Source organism: Peromyscus maniculatus, chromosome 3 (assembly GCF_049852395.1).
Source record: "Peromyscus maniculatus bairdii isolate BWxNUB_F1_BW_parent chromosome 3, HU_Pman_BW_mat_3.1, whole genome shotgun sequence".
NCBI classification, from domain to species: domain Eukaryota; kingdom Metazoa; phylum Chordata; class Mammalia; order Rodentia; family Cricetidae; genus Peromyscus; species Peromyscus maniculatus.
In genome coordinates, this window is record NC_134854.1 from 49,238,980 (window position 1) to 49,256,183 (window position 17,204).

General features: G+C 44.3%; 1 protein-coding gene across 2 annotated transcripts in view; it reads left to right on the forward strand.

Annotated features, from left to right (window-relative positions):
- Window positions 1–17,128, forward strand: part of Kel (Kell metallo-endopeptidase (Kell blood group)) — a 76,994-nt gene extending 59,866 nt beyond the window's left edge. The window contains exons 2-19 of one of the 2 annotated variants that reach the window (XM_076566425.1): window positions 465–577; window positions 830–971; window positions 1,265–1,441; window positions 1,858–1,982; window positions 2,293–2,439; window positions 5,091–5,153; window positions 5,239–5,427; window positions 5,867–6,015; window positions 6,775–6,904; window positions 12,779–12,889; window positions 14,022–14,120; window positions 14,301–14,378; window positions 14,775–14,875; window positions 15,023–15,133; window positions 15,282–15,349; window positions 15,546–15,715; window positions 15,811–15,878; window positions 16,042–16,137. In XM_076566425.1, the coding sequence (XP_076422540.1) occupies window positions 530–577; window positions 830–971; window positions 1,265–1,441; window positions 1,858–1,982; window positions 2,293–2,439; window positions 5,091–5,153; window positions 5,239–5,427; window positions 5,867–6,015; window positions 6,775–6,904; window positions 12,779–12,889; window positions 14,022–14,120; window positions 14,301–14,378; window positions 14,775–14,875; window positions 15,023–15,133; window positions 15,282–15,349; window positions 15,546–15,715; window positions 15,811–15,843 (1,941 nt within the window). In that variant the 5' untranslated portion in view covers window positions 465–529 and the 3' untranslated portion in view covers window positions 15,844–15,878; window positions 16,042–16,137. Of the gene's footprint in view, window positions 1–464; window positions 578–829; window positions 972–1,264; window positions 1,442–1,857; window positions 1,983–2,292; window positions 2,440–5,090; window positions 5,154–5,238; window positions 5,428–5,866; window positions 6,016–6,774; window positions 6,905–12,778; window positions 12,890–14,021; window positions 14,121–14,300; window positions 14,379–14,774; window positions 14,876–15,022; window positions 15,134–15,281; window positions 15,350–15,545; window positions 15,716–15,810; window positions 15,879–16,041; window positions 16,138–16,844 lie in introns of those variants that run through there. The other variant, XM_006997146.4, reaches the window with a different exon arrangement.
- The last annotated feature ends 76 nt before the right edge of the window (window positions 17,129–17,204 follow it).

Genomic DNA, 17,204 nt, shown 5'->3' on the forward strand with positions numbered 1-17,204 from the left:
CAGTACACATTTGGGGACAGAGGGATAGAGTGGAAGGGGTGCCCCTTCTCCAGGGCCGCAGGGACTGGAGTGGGGGCTAAAGGGATGCCATTTCCAGTAAGCTGGCTTTAGATACAGCACCTGGAGCAGACCCAGGGAGGATTCTGGGAGCCAGAGAGAAGCAGAGACAGATGGCAAGTGTCCTGGAGAAACGTCCAGCTTCTGGAGCCAGAGCCTAGGGCGGGGGTTAGGGTGGCTTTGTGCAAATATCCTGTCCCCTCACCACACACTGGAGAGGAGGGAATATGAAGCTTTCAGAATAGAAAAAGGGAAAGGCAAGGCAGGTGGTGAGGGCAAGGAGGTGGGGAAGCTGAACAGGCAGGGAAGAGGTTTGTTCTGGGGACTTGAGATGAAAATGCGGGGAGGGGAGTTGTCAGTGTGACTTGACAAGCCTGTCTTTGACATGTCCTTCTTTTCCAAACCAGCTTCTCTCTCCCCCTCGCTCCTCCACCCACGTCAGGAGGAGAAGGACAGAAGTGTGGAAGGGCCCATGGAACAGAGCCAGGACAGTAGAATGGGACCTCCCTGGAGCCAGGAGGTAAGTGGCCTCTGCTATGACACTGGGGTCATCTCTTCTATCTCTAAAGTCCTACAAACCCTGTTTGATTCCTTTTTGCACAGAATTGCTGTCTCGTGTATTAGAGGTCTAAAGAAAGCTGGATCTTAGAGAGAATAAGCGGAATTACCCCTGTACAAAGGGACACTAACACTAACCCCCGTGCCCAGTTCTCATCATCTTATCATCTCTGTCCCTCCCAAACTTGTTTGTCTTGTTTGTTTCCCCCACTAGGGTTCTCCAGAAGAAGGGCTTCCCACTGAATGGAGCAGACAGTGGACAAGAGGCAGACGGGTGTTGATAGCGATCCTGCTCGGTGGCCTGGTCCTCGGTTCCTCTGTGCTCTGGGTGTACATCTTCCGGAATTGTGGTCCTCGTAAGGAAGATTCTGAAACACCCGTGACCTAGGCAGCCCTCCCTCATATGCTCTGGTCCTGACCCCCGAGACTCCTGCCCCATGACTTCCTTGCCCCTCCCTACTCTCATGGTTCCTGAGAATCTAGATGCTTTCACCCTGAATCCCACCACAGCCGGCAGGCCACCGGGCAGACAATTTCCTTTTTAACTCAGCCCCTCCTTTCTTCCTCACTAGAAGTCCTTTGCCAGCCCCTTGGGGGAGCCCTTGTTCAGTTTGCTCTTCGTTTCTAGCTCTGAGCTTTTGTTTCACAGGCCATTGTGAGACGCCAGTGTGTTTGGACCTCCTGGCCCGTTACCTGGCCTCTGGAAACAGCAGTGTAGACCCCTGCACTGACTTCTTCCGCTTTGTCTGTGAAAAGGGCAATGGGACCAGTGACTCTTTTCAGACTCTTTCAGAAGAGAACAAGAGCCAGCTGTGGAGACTATTGGGTGAGGACACAGGATGGCAGACTCTCTGGGCAAGCAGACAACTGAGTCCCAAGTGATCTTGATAGCTCTAAATTCTGCAAAACCTCCGGCTTGCTCCTCCACTTCCACCCAACATTCTCCTTTACTCCCATCCTGCTTATTCTCCATCTTTTTGTTTCTTCCATCTCTTTTCTTTCTTGTTTCCCTTTCTGAATTTCCTTTATGGTCCCCATTTTTCATCTTCACTCCATCTCCCTGCTCTAATCCTGTGGTCAAGCTGAGCTGTTAAAAACTGGGAGTTCCCCTCACTTACCTAAGCTTGATCCTCTCCTCTATCACTGTGGGCAAGTTTCCTGAACATTCCTATAAAGTTCCCATCTCCTGCTTGTCCCTGTACCAGTATCTCCTCATTCAATGTCCTCATGTTTCCTTTCTAGAGACCCCAGGGTCTTGGCACCTAGGATCTGGGGAGGAGAAAGCCTTCCAATTTTATAACTCCTGTATGGACACAGATGCCATTGAAGCTGAAGGAGTAGGTCCCCTCCAACAAATTATTGAAGAGGTGAGAAAAACTGGAGTGTCACTGTTTCTGAGTAATTCACATGACCAGTGAGTGCTTGAGGGCTTGCCATGATTTTCTAGAGTGCAGGTCTCTTTCTTAGGGATTCCAGGTTCTAGGAGGAAGACGGAACTGGAAATACTCCCTGAAGAATTGAGACTTAGAGTGAAGGTAGAGAAAGAAGTGGAAGCCTAGAGGGAACAAAGGGCTCGGAAACCCAGAGCAGGTGGCTGCGAGGAAAGGAAAGATGAGCACATCTTTGGGGCTAGCTCTCAGGGGTGCCTAAATTCAGTTCTGTCTCTCTTCTTCCAAGCTTGGAGGCTGGCACATCTCAGGCAACTGGACTTCCTTAGACTTTAACCGAACTCTGAGGCTTCTGATGAGTCAGTACGGCCACTTCCCATTCTTCAGGGCCCATCTGCAACCTCATCCGAGCCCTCCACACACACCAGTTATCCAGGTGAGGGATAAACTGGCAACACCACAGTTGCGCCTGAGCCTGTCTCTACCTCCAGGCTATCATTGCTTCGAAAAGAGATCTCAGGCTGGGAGATAAGACATATGTGCCAAGGAGGGAACAGCCCTATCTTAGGGGAAAATTAGTACTACACGGATCAGGTGAGACTAGGTGAGACTGGGGAAGGGTGTTGCAGGGCCAGCTCTGAGCAGAGTGGAGTACTTTCAGACTTCTTTATTGTAAATAAGAATTTCTGCGGGACCTCTCCATTAGTTCTTCAGAACTGCCTTTCTCTTGTTTACTCTTTATTTTCCCCCAAGGCACCTTTCTAAACTTAAGAGCTAAGAGTTTGTCATTTTAATAGATCACCCAGTCATCAAGATACGGCCCCTAATCTTCAGCAAAGCATTGCAAGTTTGTGATCTGACCCCTGCGCTTATCTTCTGTTGCATTCCGTCTCCCCCTTATACTCTACGCTCTGCTGACTCACACGTAATGCCAAAAATATTCCTCTTCTCTTTGCATATGCTGCTTTCTTGCCTGTAACAATGCTAGAAGACTCCTACATGTTTCAGATGTTAGCTTTAAGAGCCTCTTCTTTCAGTAAGTCTTCCCAACTCACTAGTTGGGTAAAGTCCCTCTGTCACCCGTTAAATGCTCTTAGCATTGACTACTCTGAACGAGTGTGGCCTCAACAGACTAGAGTTCTTCTCAGCAACTAGTGGCCATACTAGGTGTTTGTTGAGTTTGTAAATAAATAAATAACGGAGCTATCACTGCTGTGGTAAACACTGGAGTGGTCTATATTTGTCACTGAACCCCACAGCTTTGTACAAGGTGATTATTCAAGAATTCATGACAATTGTTATAAGGTATTCCAAGATTCTGCTTTAACATGTGGATTTGTGCATCTAGCTGTTATGGTTTGGTGGGATTAGTTAAGATCTGAAGTGGTTAAGGACAGATTTAGAGAGGAGGATGTGAACAGAGTCTTGGGGTATGGCTAATTATTCAAGGGAAGAATGAAACTAAAAGACACCATCAAAGTGTTACAGGAAACTTCTGAGCTAAAGGAAGTATTTGGGGTGGCGGGGCTTCTGCACAAGGTCAATGAGAGACTGGCCTGGAGATTGGGTGTGAATGAAAATATGAGACTGGGCCAGAAATTATTGTTGGCCCAGTTAAGAAGAATGAATAACTATTAGCATATGGTAAAAAGAGGAGCTTCTGAATTCTTTCAGATATCACCATGGATTTGTGTAGAGCTCAAGAATAATCAGCTTTGGAGGCAACCTGAAGAAGCTGAGGATTCTAACTTAACATATTTGAGTTTGGTGAATAACAGCAAAAACGAAAAATAAGAGCTGAGCATGAGAACATGGTCAGTTTCAACACATTGTTAATGGTCCCAGAGATTTTCCAAGGTTGAAAATAAAAGGAGGAGATGCAGGAAATACTGAGTCATGAAATCAGTTCCAGTGTGGATAGTCTCTTGACTAAGCTTAGGTAGAAGGAATAAACTGCAGAGGAGCCCATGGGATGCTTAAGCAGGAGGAATGGGAAAGTGCAAGGGATCATGGAGGTAGAAGATGGACCACCATGTTTGGGATCAGAAGGCAAAAGGGAGGAACTACAGAAAGGAACTATGAATTTGAGAGATTCTCTCACACACAGAGTAGGGAACTGGAAGACACCATTGAAAACTTGCAGCTAGTCACAAAAATTTTTCTAAGACTAGACAGAGATTGTAGTTGGAGTTCAGGAGGACAGTAAAGAAATTGTAACAATGGGCAAAGATGCTTTTTCCTCTCTAAACTTTAGACATAAAATGCAATAAAGGGGTAAACTAAAAGATTATTTTCAAGATGGAGGAAAAGTGTGGAGGTCAGAGTGGGAGTGGGACATAGAAATTAGAAGAGAGGAAGGAGTGCATGAACACAATTAGTTTGTGAATCAAAGAACATTGGGGCCTGGGCACTTGACTGGAGTGCAAAGTTGAACAGATCACCTACATATAGTATCAATATAAATCTGAATACTTTTAAAATATAAATTAATGCAAAATCTATGTGAACAAACCATCAAATTTTCAATTCTAAAAATAATTTCTTTCAAAATTGATCAAAACTATTATGGTTCTTCGAAAAACAATTCTACTTTACAAATAGAATAAAATAGTGTGTGGAATCCGGTGATAAGCAAGTACTGTAGAACCATGCTTCAAGCTCCTAACATTGGAGAATTTATCTTTAAAAATTCATTATAAGCAAAGTTATGATGTTTTATTCATGATGGATTTCCTGCATTAATTTTGTTTTAAAAGCATGTATTAAAATGTGCATCTTGTTACTGAATGTGAGTACTTCTTAATTAGTGCACCTGACATGGGTGTCTCATATCCTTGACTCTAGATCTACACTGGCACAAAGAGTAGCTTCCTGCAAACAAATCTGTGTGTTCCTCAGTTGCTGAGAAGCTCAATGTTTGCATGCATAGACTTTCCCCATGGTCCCCGTCTTTCTTTGTATAGTCTTTCCTCTCTCTCATTTCTTTATTCCCATTTCCCCATCTTCCACGGTTCCTCCCCTGCCTTCCCACGCCTTCCCTCTCCATCCCCTATGCTCCTACTTCTCTCCAGTCTCTCTTGTGTCCAGATAGACCAGCCGGAGTTTGACATTCTTCTCCAGAAAGAGCAGGAACAGAAAATCTATGCGCAGGTAAGATTCCACACAACACACCCGCTCTGCCCCCAGGCAAAAGGCTGCTTCTGGCTTCTGAGACGAAGTTTGCCTTGTCTTCTAGATCCTGCGGGAACAGCTGACTTACCTGAATCGCCTGGGAACTTTGCTGGGAGGAGATGCCCAGAAAGTGCAACAGCATGCTGCCTGGTTCATCTCCTTTACTTCACGCCTCTTCCAGTTTCTGAGGCCGCTAGAGCAGCAGCAGGCCCAAGACAAGCTCTTCCAAGTGGTCACTATCGGTGAACTGCAGGTGCCTAGAACTGAGGGCCTGAGGACTTGGTGCTTGATGGTCTCTCAAAACCTTTCTCTGTTTTATCTTCTTCCTCCTTGTACCCTTAATTTCTTTACTTAAAAAAAATACGCGTGTTTATTTATTTATTATGTGGAGTGCTGGGCATGAATATGCCAAGGTGTGAATATGGAAACCAGATAACCATTTTCAAGAGGTGGATTCTTGCCTTTCCATCCTATGGGCTGGAGAGACTGAACTCAAGTGGTCAGGCTCGGTGACAAGTGCCATTGACCACTGAACCCTCTTCCTGGCCCTTTACTTCCTTTCATTTCCGTTCTTCCATAGCTCCAGTTACGGGGGAAATCCTCCAATCCTTGCCCTAGCACAGCCCCTCCCTCCCCATCCTGTGCCTTTTCTTGTCCTTTCCTTCTTTTCAACCTTGTATCCTTTCTCTAAGGAAATGGCCCCTGCCATCGACTGGCTGTCCTGCTTACAAGCCATATTCACACCGATGTCTTTGAGTCCCGCCCAGACCCTTGTCGTCCGTGACCTAGACTACTTGAGAAACATGTCACAACTGGTAGAAGAGGAGCTGCTGGCAAACAGGTTCGCCCAGGTGGAGCTGGACAGATATTGGGCATGGAAGGAGAGTGAGGACACATAGGTATCAGGGACACCCTGCGTGAGAGGCACCCACCATGTAGGGGGACACAGAAGGGTAGAGTGGGTGGTAGAAAAGTAAACATAAAAACCAAGAATTATGTAAGGCTTTGAGGTGTGAGGACCACATGACACATGAAATGAAGGATGTAGGGGTAAAGAAGATGAGGTCCTGCCAGGAACGTAACATCCACCTTTAAGGAACTCCTGCACTATAGGTAATGCCTGAAAGCCCGACTTTGAAAGGCACAAACCCAAGCCCTTCTGTATAGCATCTCAGGGGTGATATTGTCTAGAAACCCTCTATAGGGGAGGCAAAGCAGCAATCATGTGGCTTCTGCAGTTTTATAAGTGTGCCTGAAAAGAGAGCTGCCAGCAGGACCAAGGCAAGCCACACCCCACCTTTGCTGTACTTAGCCATCTGTCCTCAAATGAGCTGAGGTTTCCTGGTTGTGGAAATAGATGAATCAAGTCCTTCTCTCCTTGTAACTTCAGAAGGCAACTTCTGAACTTGTTTCCTCTGCCACCCCCAAAGCCAAATCAAGAAAGACTGTTTCTTGGTGTTTGGGTATATATGGCAGTTGGTCTTTGTAAATATAGAGGACAGGGCTGCATACAGGTATACCAAGGTGATTTACTGAAGGGATTCTTCATTGGGGCATGTTGAGAAGCTTTGGTTTTAGGTTGAAAATTTTTTCTCCACAGGGACCTGATACAGAGCTACATGATCTTGGGGCTGGTAGATACCCTTTCCCCAGCCCTGGACAGTAAATTCAGGGAAGCACGCAGAGAACTGAGACAGAAACTATGGGAACTGAAAGAGCGACCACCCCTGGTAAGGAGAGAAGGTGATGTACTTTCTATATTGGGGGAAATATTGATATATTTCCAGAGATAAAAAGGCACAGGGAGAGAATTCCTACCATGTGGAATTAGGCAGGATTGGAAGACAGAGTGTACCTTTAGAATCAAGATACCACCTGGTTACTTCTGTGGCATTTAGCTGAACATTAGAATTTCAATATAAAAGTGAAATAAAGAAGGACCATTCCTTTGCCATAACTCTTGAACAATGTGCTGTCTTCCTGAACCTCTGAACTCAATGGTTTGAAGACCTGGACCTAAAGTTTAAGATTTATTGTGGTGAATGATATTTGGCACACAGTAGCCATCTAGAAGACTCCATGTTTGGTTTCTAAGTGTGTATCAAAGAGTTCATCTCTGATCCAATGAGATTTTATTTTATTTTATTTTATTTTTGGTTACAAATGAACTTGGTTGGTCAGATCCTCCCATATCTGAGGAGAAAGGTGTCTAAGAAGTGTGTAGAACCAATCAACCAGTTAGATATGTTATCTGAGATGCACAGATCTGCCCTCAGAGAGCTCCTTGACATCCTATGTCAGATCATTTCAAGTGTAAGTGGAGATGTCTAGAGCACTGGATACATCCTTATCTCAGTGAAGGTCTCAGTTTACAGTCTTGAGGGAAACTAACTTTTTTTCTTGTTAATTTGTGAGCCGTTTCTCTACCTCAAAAAAGTCCTTCAAAATATTTGCTGAATTCTGGGGAGATGGCTCAGTAGCTAAAATGCTTGCCACTCAAGGGTGAGGATGTGAGTTTGAATACCCAGTTTGATGTAAATTGCAGTGGTGGTGTCTATAATCCCAGTGTTTCTGTGGCAAGATGGGATGGAGACAGGAGAACTCCTGGACATTCAGGGTCTGGTAGCCTGGTGTATATAATGGCAAAACAAGGAAACCCAGTCTCAAACAAAGTGGAAAGTTCGGGATTGGCACCTGAGGTTGTCTTCTGAACTCTACTCATGCACCATGGCAATTAATGTGTATTCTCTCTCTCTCTCTCCTCTCTCTCTCTCTCTCTCTCTCTCTCTCTCTCTCTCTCTCTCTCTCTCTCTCTCTCTTCTTAAAATTTTAAAGGTAAAATGTTCTCATAGAGACTGAAATGTAGCTGTTGATTGTTTATGGTTTATGAAAGCCTAGATAATTTCCTTTATTGGCTTAATCCTCAGTTTTTTATGAGGTAACATAAATACCATTTTATGTTTTTATTTATTTATTTTTTTAAAGACAGAGTTTTACTATGCAGTTCTGGCTGTCCTGGAACTCACTCTGTAGACGAGGTTGGCCTCATACTCATAGAGATTTGCCTGCCTCTGCCTCCCAAGTGCTGGGATTAAAGGCATATAACAATACACCCAGTTCATTTTATGTTTAGAGATGAATCATTGACTCTGAGGAAACCTGACTATAGTAATAAGTTAGATCATCTCTGGCTGTCCGGCTTCAAGGTTAGTTTGCTTCTTCAATGCCTTAGACCATTCTCCTTTAGGATGGTCACTCAGTGTGGGACAGATTCACCAGAAGCCCATCTCTTGATCAGATGAAGTGGAGCATAACACCAAATGCAAACTTCCTGGCAAAAATAGCTTCCTGTAAATGCCAGCACTGTGGCATGAGGTCATGTCTTGGAAGTTATAAACATGTCAACACAGAGATTCATGCTTAAAGAATGTGGAAGGCTTATAGATCCTGTAATCACCATACTTTCATTTGGGGGTATATAACTGCAAAATATGTATCATGTTCTGCCAACACATAGTAATATGACGACTTTGGAGAAGCTGCTTCGACTTCCTGGACAGTACAAAAAGTGACACAGAGTGATAATGTTGATAGCATCTGACTCTTAAAGTTACGGTCAGGCATCCGTGAACACCACTCACTAGGGATGATTATAGTTAACCTTCCCAGAAATGCTCTGAGGTTTTTAGTTCCCATTTCTCAGCTCAGAAACAGGTGTGAGAATGACAAATAACTTCCCCAAGATTGCGTTGCTCTGAAATGAAGAAACAGGCTCCAAAACAAATCTGGTTGGCGCATGAAACTATATTTTTAACACAATGGGCAAGATTGAGAAACATGTGGGTGCTACAGCATTGGGTTAGGACTCTTCTATAAAGGGCAAGACAGCTAAGTAGATTTGGCTTTATGTTCCATATAGTTTCTGTTGCTAGCACTTGACTGTCCTGGTGGCACAGAAGACAGAGCTGTGCTCCTAAAGAACACAGTTTGGACAATGCATACCTTTGGTGACTCCTAAAGCAGGGTGATTGGAGAGGGTTTGGATATCAACAGGCTCCCTTAGTAGCAGGTGGAACTGAAGCCATGTTTAGAGAAAAGAAAACATTTCCCGGCCTTATCTCACGGGAGCAATTCATGAAGCAGACGGGTTAAAAATTGGTCTAGTGTGTAGGGTCCTCCTCATGCCTCTGGCTGAAAAGAAACAATGGGGCTTTGCAGCCAAGGCTGTGCCCAGTGCTACCGCTGAAGTTGACTCTTGGTAGTTGAGAACTGGATCCGAAAATAGGATAACATTGAGGTGGAAATCAGAGAGCAGGGGGTCTGGCAGGATGCTTGCTTTTCTTCATGAAATAAGACAGTTAAAGAATTTGAGCTGATTTATATTTTATAAGAACATGTTTCAAGATAAGCAATGGAATTTCCTGGCTTCTGTGTTAAGAGGTAACATGGAGTCAGGGGCAATACCAGATTCTGGGTTTGATTTTTAGTTCCAGACAATTATTAATTGAAGACCTCTGACTCCTCTGAGAAATACTAATGTATGTTCCTAGTTTGAAATCTCAGTAAGTGTCATATCTGAACTATTTATATTTAGCCTAACATCCAAATTTGTTTAGACAATTTAAAATTTTGTTTAAACAAGTAATTTCAGTTACCTTTTTTCTTGGGTCATCTGCAATTTTACTCAATATTTCTTAATCCAGACTACTATTAATATCTTATTAGCCGGGCGGTGGTGGCGCACGCCTTTAATCCCAGCACTCGGGAGGCAGAGGCAGGCGGATCTCTGTGAGTTCGAGGCCAGCCTGGGCTACCAAGTGAGTTCCAGGAAAGGCGCAAAGCTATACAGAGAAACCCTGTCTCGAAAAACCAAAAAAAAAAAAAATATATCTTATTAGCAAAGCATTAGGTCAGGTTTTATTTAGCTACACATTCATCTATTCATTATGTGATATTTTGTTGTTTTTCAATTTTTTTTGAGACAGGGTCTTAACACATCACCACGATGGCTTAGAACTTCTAATCCTCCTGCCTCAGCCCTTCCACTGTAGGATTACAGATGTGTGCCACCATTCATGGCATGTGGGATATGTGACAATATTTGTTGAGTACCAATTTTTTTTTAAAAAAAAATGCTTCTCTAGGCACCTGTTATGTAACAGTGAGCTAAATAGACAAGCATCCCTGCCTTTGGGTATTCATAGTTCAGGAAAAAGAGAGATAATAAACTGTTTCTGCTGGGTGGTGTTAGGAAGAAAAGCAAAACATAAAATGAAGAAAAGGAATGCAAGAGAAAGAGCAGTTATGATTATAGGTAGGCGGGTCAGAAAAGGTCAAATTAGCTGTGAGTCATTCTCATGGCGTTTGGTTATGGTTCAACCAGACAGGAGTCCACTCACATTACACCACCATCGTTCTACATCTATTTCTTCATCTCATTTACCAGGACATGATTTATGATTTAACCAGATCCTTTCCTGATATTGAGATAATGTCACCAGAGTGGCAATAGAATTTAAAGAGTAGTGCTAATGGAATTCCAGTGGAATTTAGAATAAACAGTGTGCTTTTAAGGACTTATGTCACCTGATCTTTAAATATCTTTAAATCTGAGAGGAAAGTAGAGCAGACATTGCTTTTGTTTGTACATCTGGTCTACCTGAAGTACCTGGATTTAAGTTAATAGCTCACATTGGTAAATGCTGGAAACTGTGTTTAAGGGCAGTATTGTAGTGGTCTTTAAGGAAAAATTTAGTTTACAGACAGGTTTCATTGGCATTTGGAGTAATTTATGTTGAAAATTAGCAGGTGGCATTCTAATAGATATGCATGTGTGCATTTGTGTAACCAAGCAGTCCTGGACCAACCTTCTTCAGCAGTGCTGCTCATTTCTGATAGGTTCACTCTCCAGTTTAGTGCAGCCCATCTGTGTCCTGTGCTTCTGATATGGGACTCTGTTATGTTATTTGGGGGGCCCTTATCTGTGTTTTTAGAAGGCTCTTATCTCTTTGTGTAGCTCCTAGTCTGTCTTGTGCCCCGTTTAATGAGCCCTTCAAATAGATACATTTTTATTATTTTGACATTTGTGGTCCTCAGTGATCCTACTCTGGCCTTTAATAGTTACGCATTATTCTCCATGCCTTCAAAAAACATTCATTTAATAATTCATTAGAGAATTTTATCTAGAAGTCCTTACATACTCTTGTGATCTTTCTTGACTTCTATCATTTCTTTATATTATTATCATTCATGGTTTGTAGGAGATATATGCAACAATTTTCACTGCCCTGAAATGAATCTACCGAGGTTTATTATCTTGCATTTGAAGTATTTCTTCCATCCTTTATATTCCAGAGATTTCTCCCTCCTCGATTTCCACATTTTCTGTAACACTGTAGTACCCTTCCCTGTCTAGAGAGACAGCTAGGATTCTAGTCTGAGTGATGTTCTTGTTACTTAGCATTTTGCTTTCACCTCTGCTAGCAGTAAACAGTGTATCACCTAAAAGCCCAGGTTTACTGATCTACAGGATACTGCAATATAATAAACACATTTTGAGACTGGGCATGGGTTGTGTAGAGAAAAGGAGTTTCTCTCTTCAGTTTACAGTTTAGAAATGGGAGTCTGGGCCGGGCGGTGGTGGCACACGCCTGTAATCCCAGCACTCGGGAGGCAGAGGCAGGTGAATCTCTGTGAGTTCGAGGCCAGTCTGGTCTCCAAAGCAAGTTCCAGGAAAGATGCAAAGCTACACAGAGAAACTCTGTCTCAAAAAACAAAACAAAACAAAACAAAACAAACAAACAAAAAAAACAGAAAGAAAGAAATGGGAGTCTGGGAGGGAGGAGTGTGTGGTGCAACTCCTGGGCCATTTCTGTGGTGGGTAGGGGCCCAGGTGAGTAACTCAACATTGGATACTCCTTCTCCCCTCCACAGGAGTCTTTTACTCCTCAGATAGATACCTCCCAAGAGCCTTGCTTTCATACCAATAGACAACAAGCATGGGTCCTGAGTGAGATGGGTAGCCTTTTTCTGCTGAGCAACAGTGGGTATTGCTAGATAAAATGATAAATGGAAATCTCTCCCTCTCCCTCCTCTCTCTCTCTCTCTCTCTCTCTCTCTCTCTCTCTCTCTCTCTGTGCGTTCTATTGTCTTCTACATGTGTAGTGTATGCATGCATGTGTTATTGTATATGTACTTGTGTGTGCATATAGAGGCCTGAGGTTGACATCGGGTATCGTTCTTTTATCCACCTCCACCTTTAGTTTTTGAGGTAGTATCTCTCACTGAACCTAAATTTCATTGATTCAGATAGACTGGATGGCAACCAAACAGTTTCAGGAGTCTGTTTTTATCATTTCCACCCTAGGCATGAGCCTCCATTCCTCACTTTTTATGTGGGTTCTGAGGTCCTGGAATCAAGTCCTTATATTTGTGTAGTTGGCATTCTAATGCCTGAGTCATCTCCCCATTCCTGGGAAATAAAAATTTAAAAAAACCATCAAAGGGAATATCCTGTGAGATGAAGGTCTATGCAAGATTGGTGTTGGGATGTGACGAAAACAGAGGCCTGAGCAGGTCTCACTCACTCCAGTATGTTTTTGCAGCCAGCCTCCCCACGATGGATGAAGTGTGTGGAAGAAACAGGCAAATTCTTTGAGCCTACCCTGGCAGCTCTGTTTGTTCGGGAAGCCTTTGGCCCCAGCATCCGAAGCGCTGTATGTGAGAGCTTTTGCCTGTCTGCAGCCCTGCACCCTTCTCACTCACCACACCTTGCCCTGATTCTGTGGAGTGTGCCCTTCTCTGTGGTGTGCAAGGCAGGAATCAGGCAGAAAAGAAATTCAACTGAGAAGGAACCCAGAGACCTGCTCAGTCTCTTGGGCAAGTCCAGTTTAGCCACAGGACACAAGTATTCACAACATGAATTAACTTGAACACCTCACTGGACTTTCCTGGTATTGTGTTTCTTCAACCATAAAAAAGGGGGGGGGGACAAACTCCTTGACCTTTAAGGCTCCTCCCTGTTTGTCTAGGAGTTTTGAACAACACATGATAGACTATGAGATCAGAATGATGTAATCTCACAGAGGGCAAATGAGTAACTTCTAAATAAGTGGGGGACTCCGTGAGAAGGGGACTCAAGCATTTTATGTGTAATGTTTTTTAATTGAAATTATTTCCTGATTTAATAGGAGAGTGAAATGAGCCAAGGGTAGTTGAACAAGTTGCTTAATGTCATGGAGACTCTAGGTAGCAGTCAGGATTTGAACTCAGTCTGTCTGAAGCCAGAGTCATTTCTGATATTGTCACCCAATTCCTTCCATCAAGAAAGAACGTATATAACAATAGTGAGCATTTGAGAAATGAGGTGTATGGTTCCAGCTGTATGGCTATAAAGACTCCAATCTGCCGAGAAGCCAAGGGATGCAGAAGATAGGAAATATGTCTTCAGTGGAAGAGTATGAACACAAAGGCCCCGAAAGCAGAGGCAGAAACAGTAGCTTCCCATGCCCTTTGCTTTCTGAGAAAGTTGTCTGTCCCCCAAAGAAAGCACCTGTCAGTCTCAGATATCCCAATAGCAAGGTATGTTATTATGGCTCCTTTTGGGGAGCAGTCAACTCATTACCCTCTATGTGCTTGGCACTGCCCTTGTGGACCCACAGACCTTCAGGTCCTGGATATTTGTCATACTCTGGGAAACAGACCCTCCTGTGAGCTCCTTCCCATTCTCTGCCAGCTTCTGGAGCCCAGTAGGCTCTTTAGGGCCAAGATCTCTTTACAAGCTGCAGCAGGACCAGGGCTCAGAATGGTCCTAATACCATTTTCCTTTTCCTGACTTCATCACCATAGGCCATGGAATTATTTGCTGAGATCAAGGATGCTGTCATCCTACGCCTCAAAAAACTTTCCTGGATAAGTGAGAAGACCCTGAATGAGGCCCTGAACAAGGTAAGACCAGGAGTACAGGTCATTTGGGGACTATTTAAGAGATAGTTGATCACTGAATCAAGAAATGGGAATGGAAGAGAAGAAAAGGGCACAGAGCATATATGTGGGTGACAGTGTTAATGACTCTTGAGGGTTTCTGAGGGAATGCCGTATGCTTACAAACTTTGTGTCTCTTTCTAGCTCACCAAGCTGCAGGTGGAGATGGGGGCCCCCAAACGGGCCTTGAAGCCAGATCTGGCCAAAGAGGAATATAATGATGTGAGTCTTGTTTCTTTTAGTGTCCTTATGTCCTTAGCTTCTGACTTCCTGATGCAGCTGAGTCTGAAAAGCAATCCATTTTCCATGGGCAATTCTGAGCCAGCCTCTTCTTTGCCCTGGCGCTAGAAGGATCTTACAGGCAAAAAAACTGGAACTGTCTAGGGCTGTTATGTGCACAAGCATGCATGTACACACATGCATTCTGTGATGTGTCTGTTTATCTGCATGATGATGCATGTAAACTTTGTACCAACGTGAGGTGGTAGCACAGGGTGGTTTCTGCTTAAATATGATTGCATGCATGTCAGGGCTTCCATGTTCAGGTTTACATGTGCCCAGCTCCATCCATCTGTATTCACGTCAGTGCATCAAAATCATCTGCTGCCTCATTCCCAGATACAACTTGGTCCCAGTTTCCTTCAGTCTTTCCTGAGCTGTGAACGATCCCTCCAGGGCAGGAAAGTTCGGCACTTCTTGCAGCCTTTTGCCCACCACAGGTATGAGAACAGACACTGCATCCCAGAGATGGGCTAAGAACAGTGGCAACAGTCACAAAGCCCATGACAATGGTTGGGAGAGACTGCCTGCGCGCCGTGCAAAGACAGTAAATGATGGAGCTGTGTTTGCATGTACTCTTCACACAGATGGACGGAATCTCCCTGGGGAGTCAAGGCCTACTATTCAGTATCTGACCACGTGGTGGTCTTCCCAGCTGGCCTTCTCCAGCCTCCATTCTTCCACCCTGGCTACCCCAGGTATGGACCATTCTCTGAAGGTGAGTCTTTTGGTGGGGGATCTCAAGAGGGATTAATAGCTGTTAGGATGGATGAGACTTGGAGTTGGAAAATTGGCATAAATACTTTCGAAGGTTTCTGCAAGTACAGTGAGACTTTTTCTCTTTAGAGCCGTGAACTTTGGCGCTGCTGGCAGCATCATGGCCCATAAGCTGTTGCATATCTTCTATCAGCTCTGTGAGTGATGAGTCATTGGGAGGCAGGGCCACAGGGATCACTAGGGAGAATATCAAAGGGGCCTGGGGGAAGGGGAGGGTTATTCAAAGGCTTCAACGGGGACAGTCTGAGAGTTCCTGGGAGCCAGGTCAGTCTGCGGTATCCCTCATGGTCCATTGATCTTTACCAATTGCTTCTCTTCTTCCATTTTCAACAGTACTCCCTGGGGGCTGCCCAGCCTGTGACACCCATGTCCTACAGGAAGCACTTCTATGCCTGGAGCACCATTATGCTGCCTTCCCCTTACCCAATATGTCATCCTTCAATGGTTCTCACACACTCCTGGAAAATGCTGGAGATGTAGGAGGCCTGGCCATTGCATTTCAGGTGTGCCAAGGTCCCTGTTCTTCTGTTTTCTTTCTACTATCTCTCATGAAAACATAGTTGCATAGCTTTCTGCCCTTCACATTCCCACTGAACAGATGACAACTTGGGACCCCCTTCCTACCCTGTAGATCCCCCACCTTCTAGAACAACTGTAGGTCTTTTGGTAAGTACCCTTTCTTCTTGCCTCAGACAAGTACATCAGTACACAGTTAGATAAGAAGGCCTAGGAACTTGTTAGAGTGCTATGCTATATATCTGGGATCTGACTTCTGAATGCCTATAGATCTAAAGCCTAAAAGAAATTTCTCTCCCATACTCATATCTAGGCATACAGCAAGAGGATAGTAGAGCACCATGGGGAGATGACCCTGCCCAACCAGGACCTCAGCCCTTATCAGCTCTTCTTCCGCAGCTATGCCCAGGTGAACAGCTACCATTTCTCTCTACACTTGCTTCCTATCAGCTCAGGACCCTCTCCCCAAGGCTAAAGGGATGTTTGCCCCATGCTACCCTGTTCCATACTCACAAGTCCATTGTCATGGATCCCCACTTTTAACATTTCTCATTTGTCCCTTTGGAACCATCCTTTAGTTGATTACAGTTTCTTTAATCAAATTCAACAGCTGGCTTCCCACCCTATCCCCCAAAGAAAAAGACTCTCCACTTCCAAGTCCCTCTGTACGACAAACATGTTGTTCCCTTCTTTTCTCACACTTTAGAAATACAGACTATTTTAAAAGAAGACAACATCAGGCTGGGCATATGACCACACTACTCAGAGACCTCAGTCCTGGGGTTAGTTTCAAACCAGTATCACTCCTTTTAGGACTTTATGCTCTGTCAACAGCATGGCCCACAATTCTTCAACACGGCAATGACTCCCTTATAAAACTCCAATAAACCCAACTTTAGTCCCTTATAAATGGTAGCATCATACAACCAAGTTTCTTCCTATGCAGCTAGTGCAATATTGATTTTCACAGGAGTTCTCCACGTGGTTCCTGAGCACCCTGCTCCTTCTTCTCTGTGTTCTTTATAGTGATCTCCCAGTCCTTGTATCCAACCTGTACTTGTCACCCTGTGAGACGTTCTCTCCTCCTTACCCTTCTTTGATCATCTTTCTCCTCAGGTGATGTGTAGGGAGCTGAGCTCAGAAGACCCTCAGGACACTCACAGCCCTCCCAGCCTTCGAATCCATGGACCCCTCAGCAACACCCCAGCCTTTGCCAAACATTTTTATTGTCCACATGGTACCCTTCTGAACCCCTCTGCCCACTGCAAACTCTGGTAACTTGACTGCCAAAGAGACTGAGATGTACATGCATGGCATACACCTGGCCCCATCCTTCAAGTCAGAACAAATGCCTTTCTTTTTTGTTGTTGTTCTAAAATTAAAAGCGTGTATTTAGCTTTTGTTATCTCTCTTTTTCAGTGTGTGTGTGTGTGTGTGTGTGTGTGTGTGTGTGTGTGTGTGTGTGTGTATACTGTG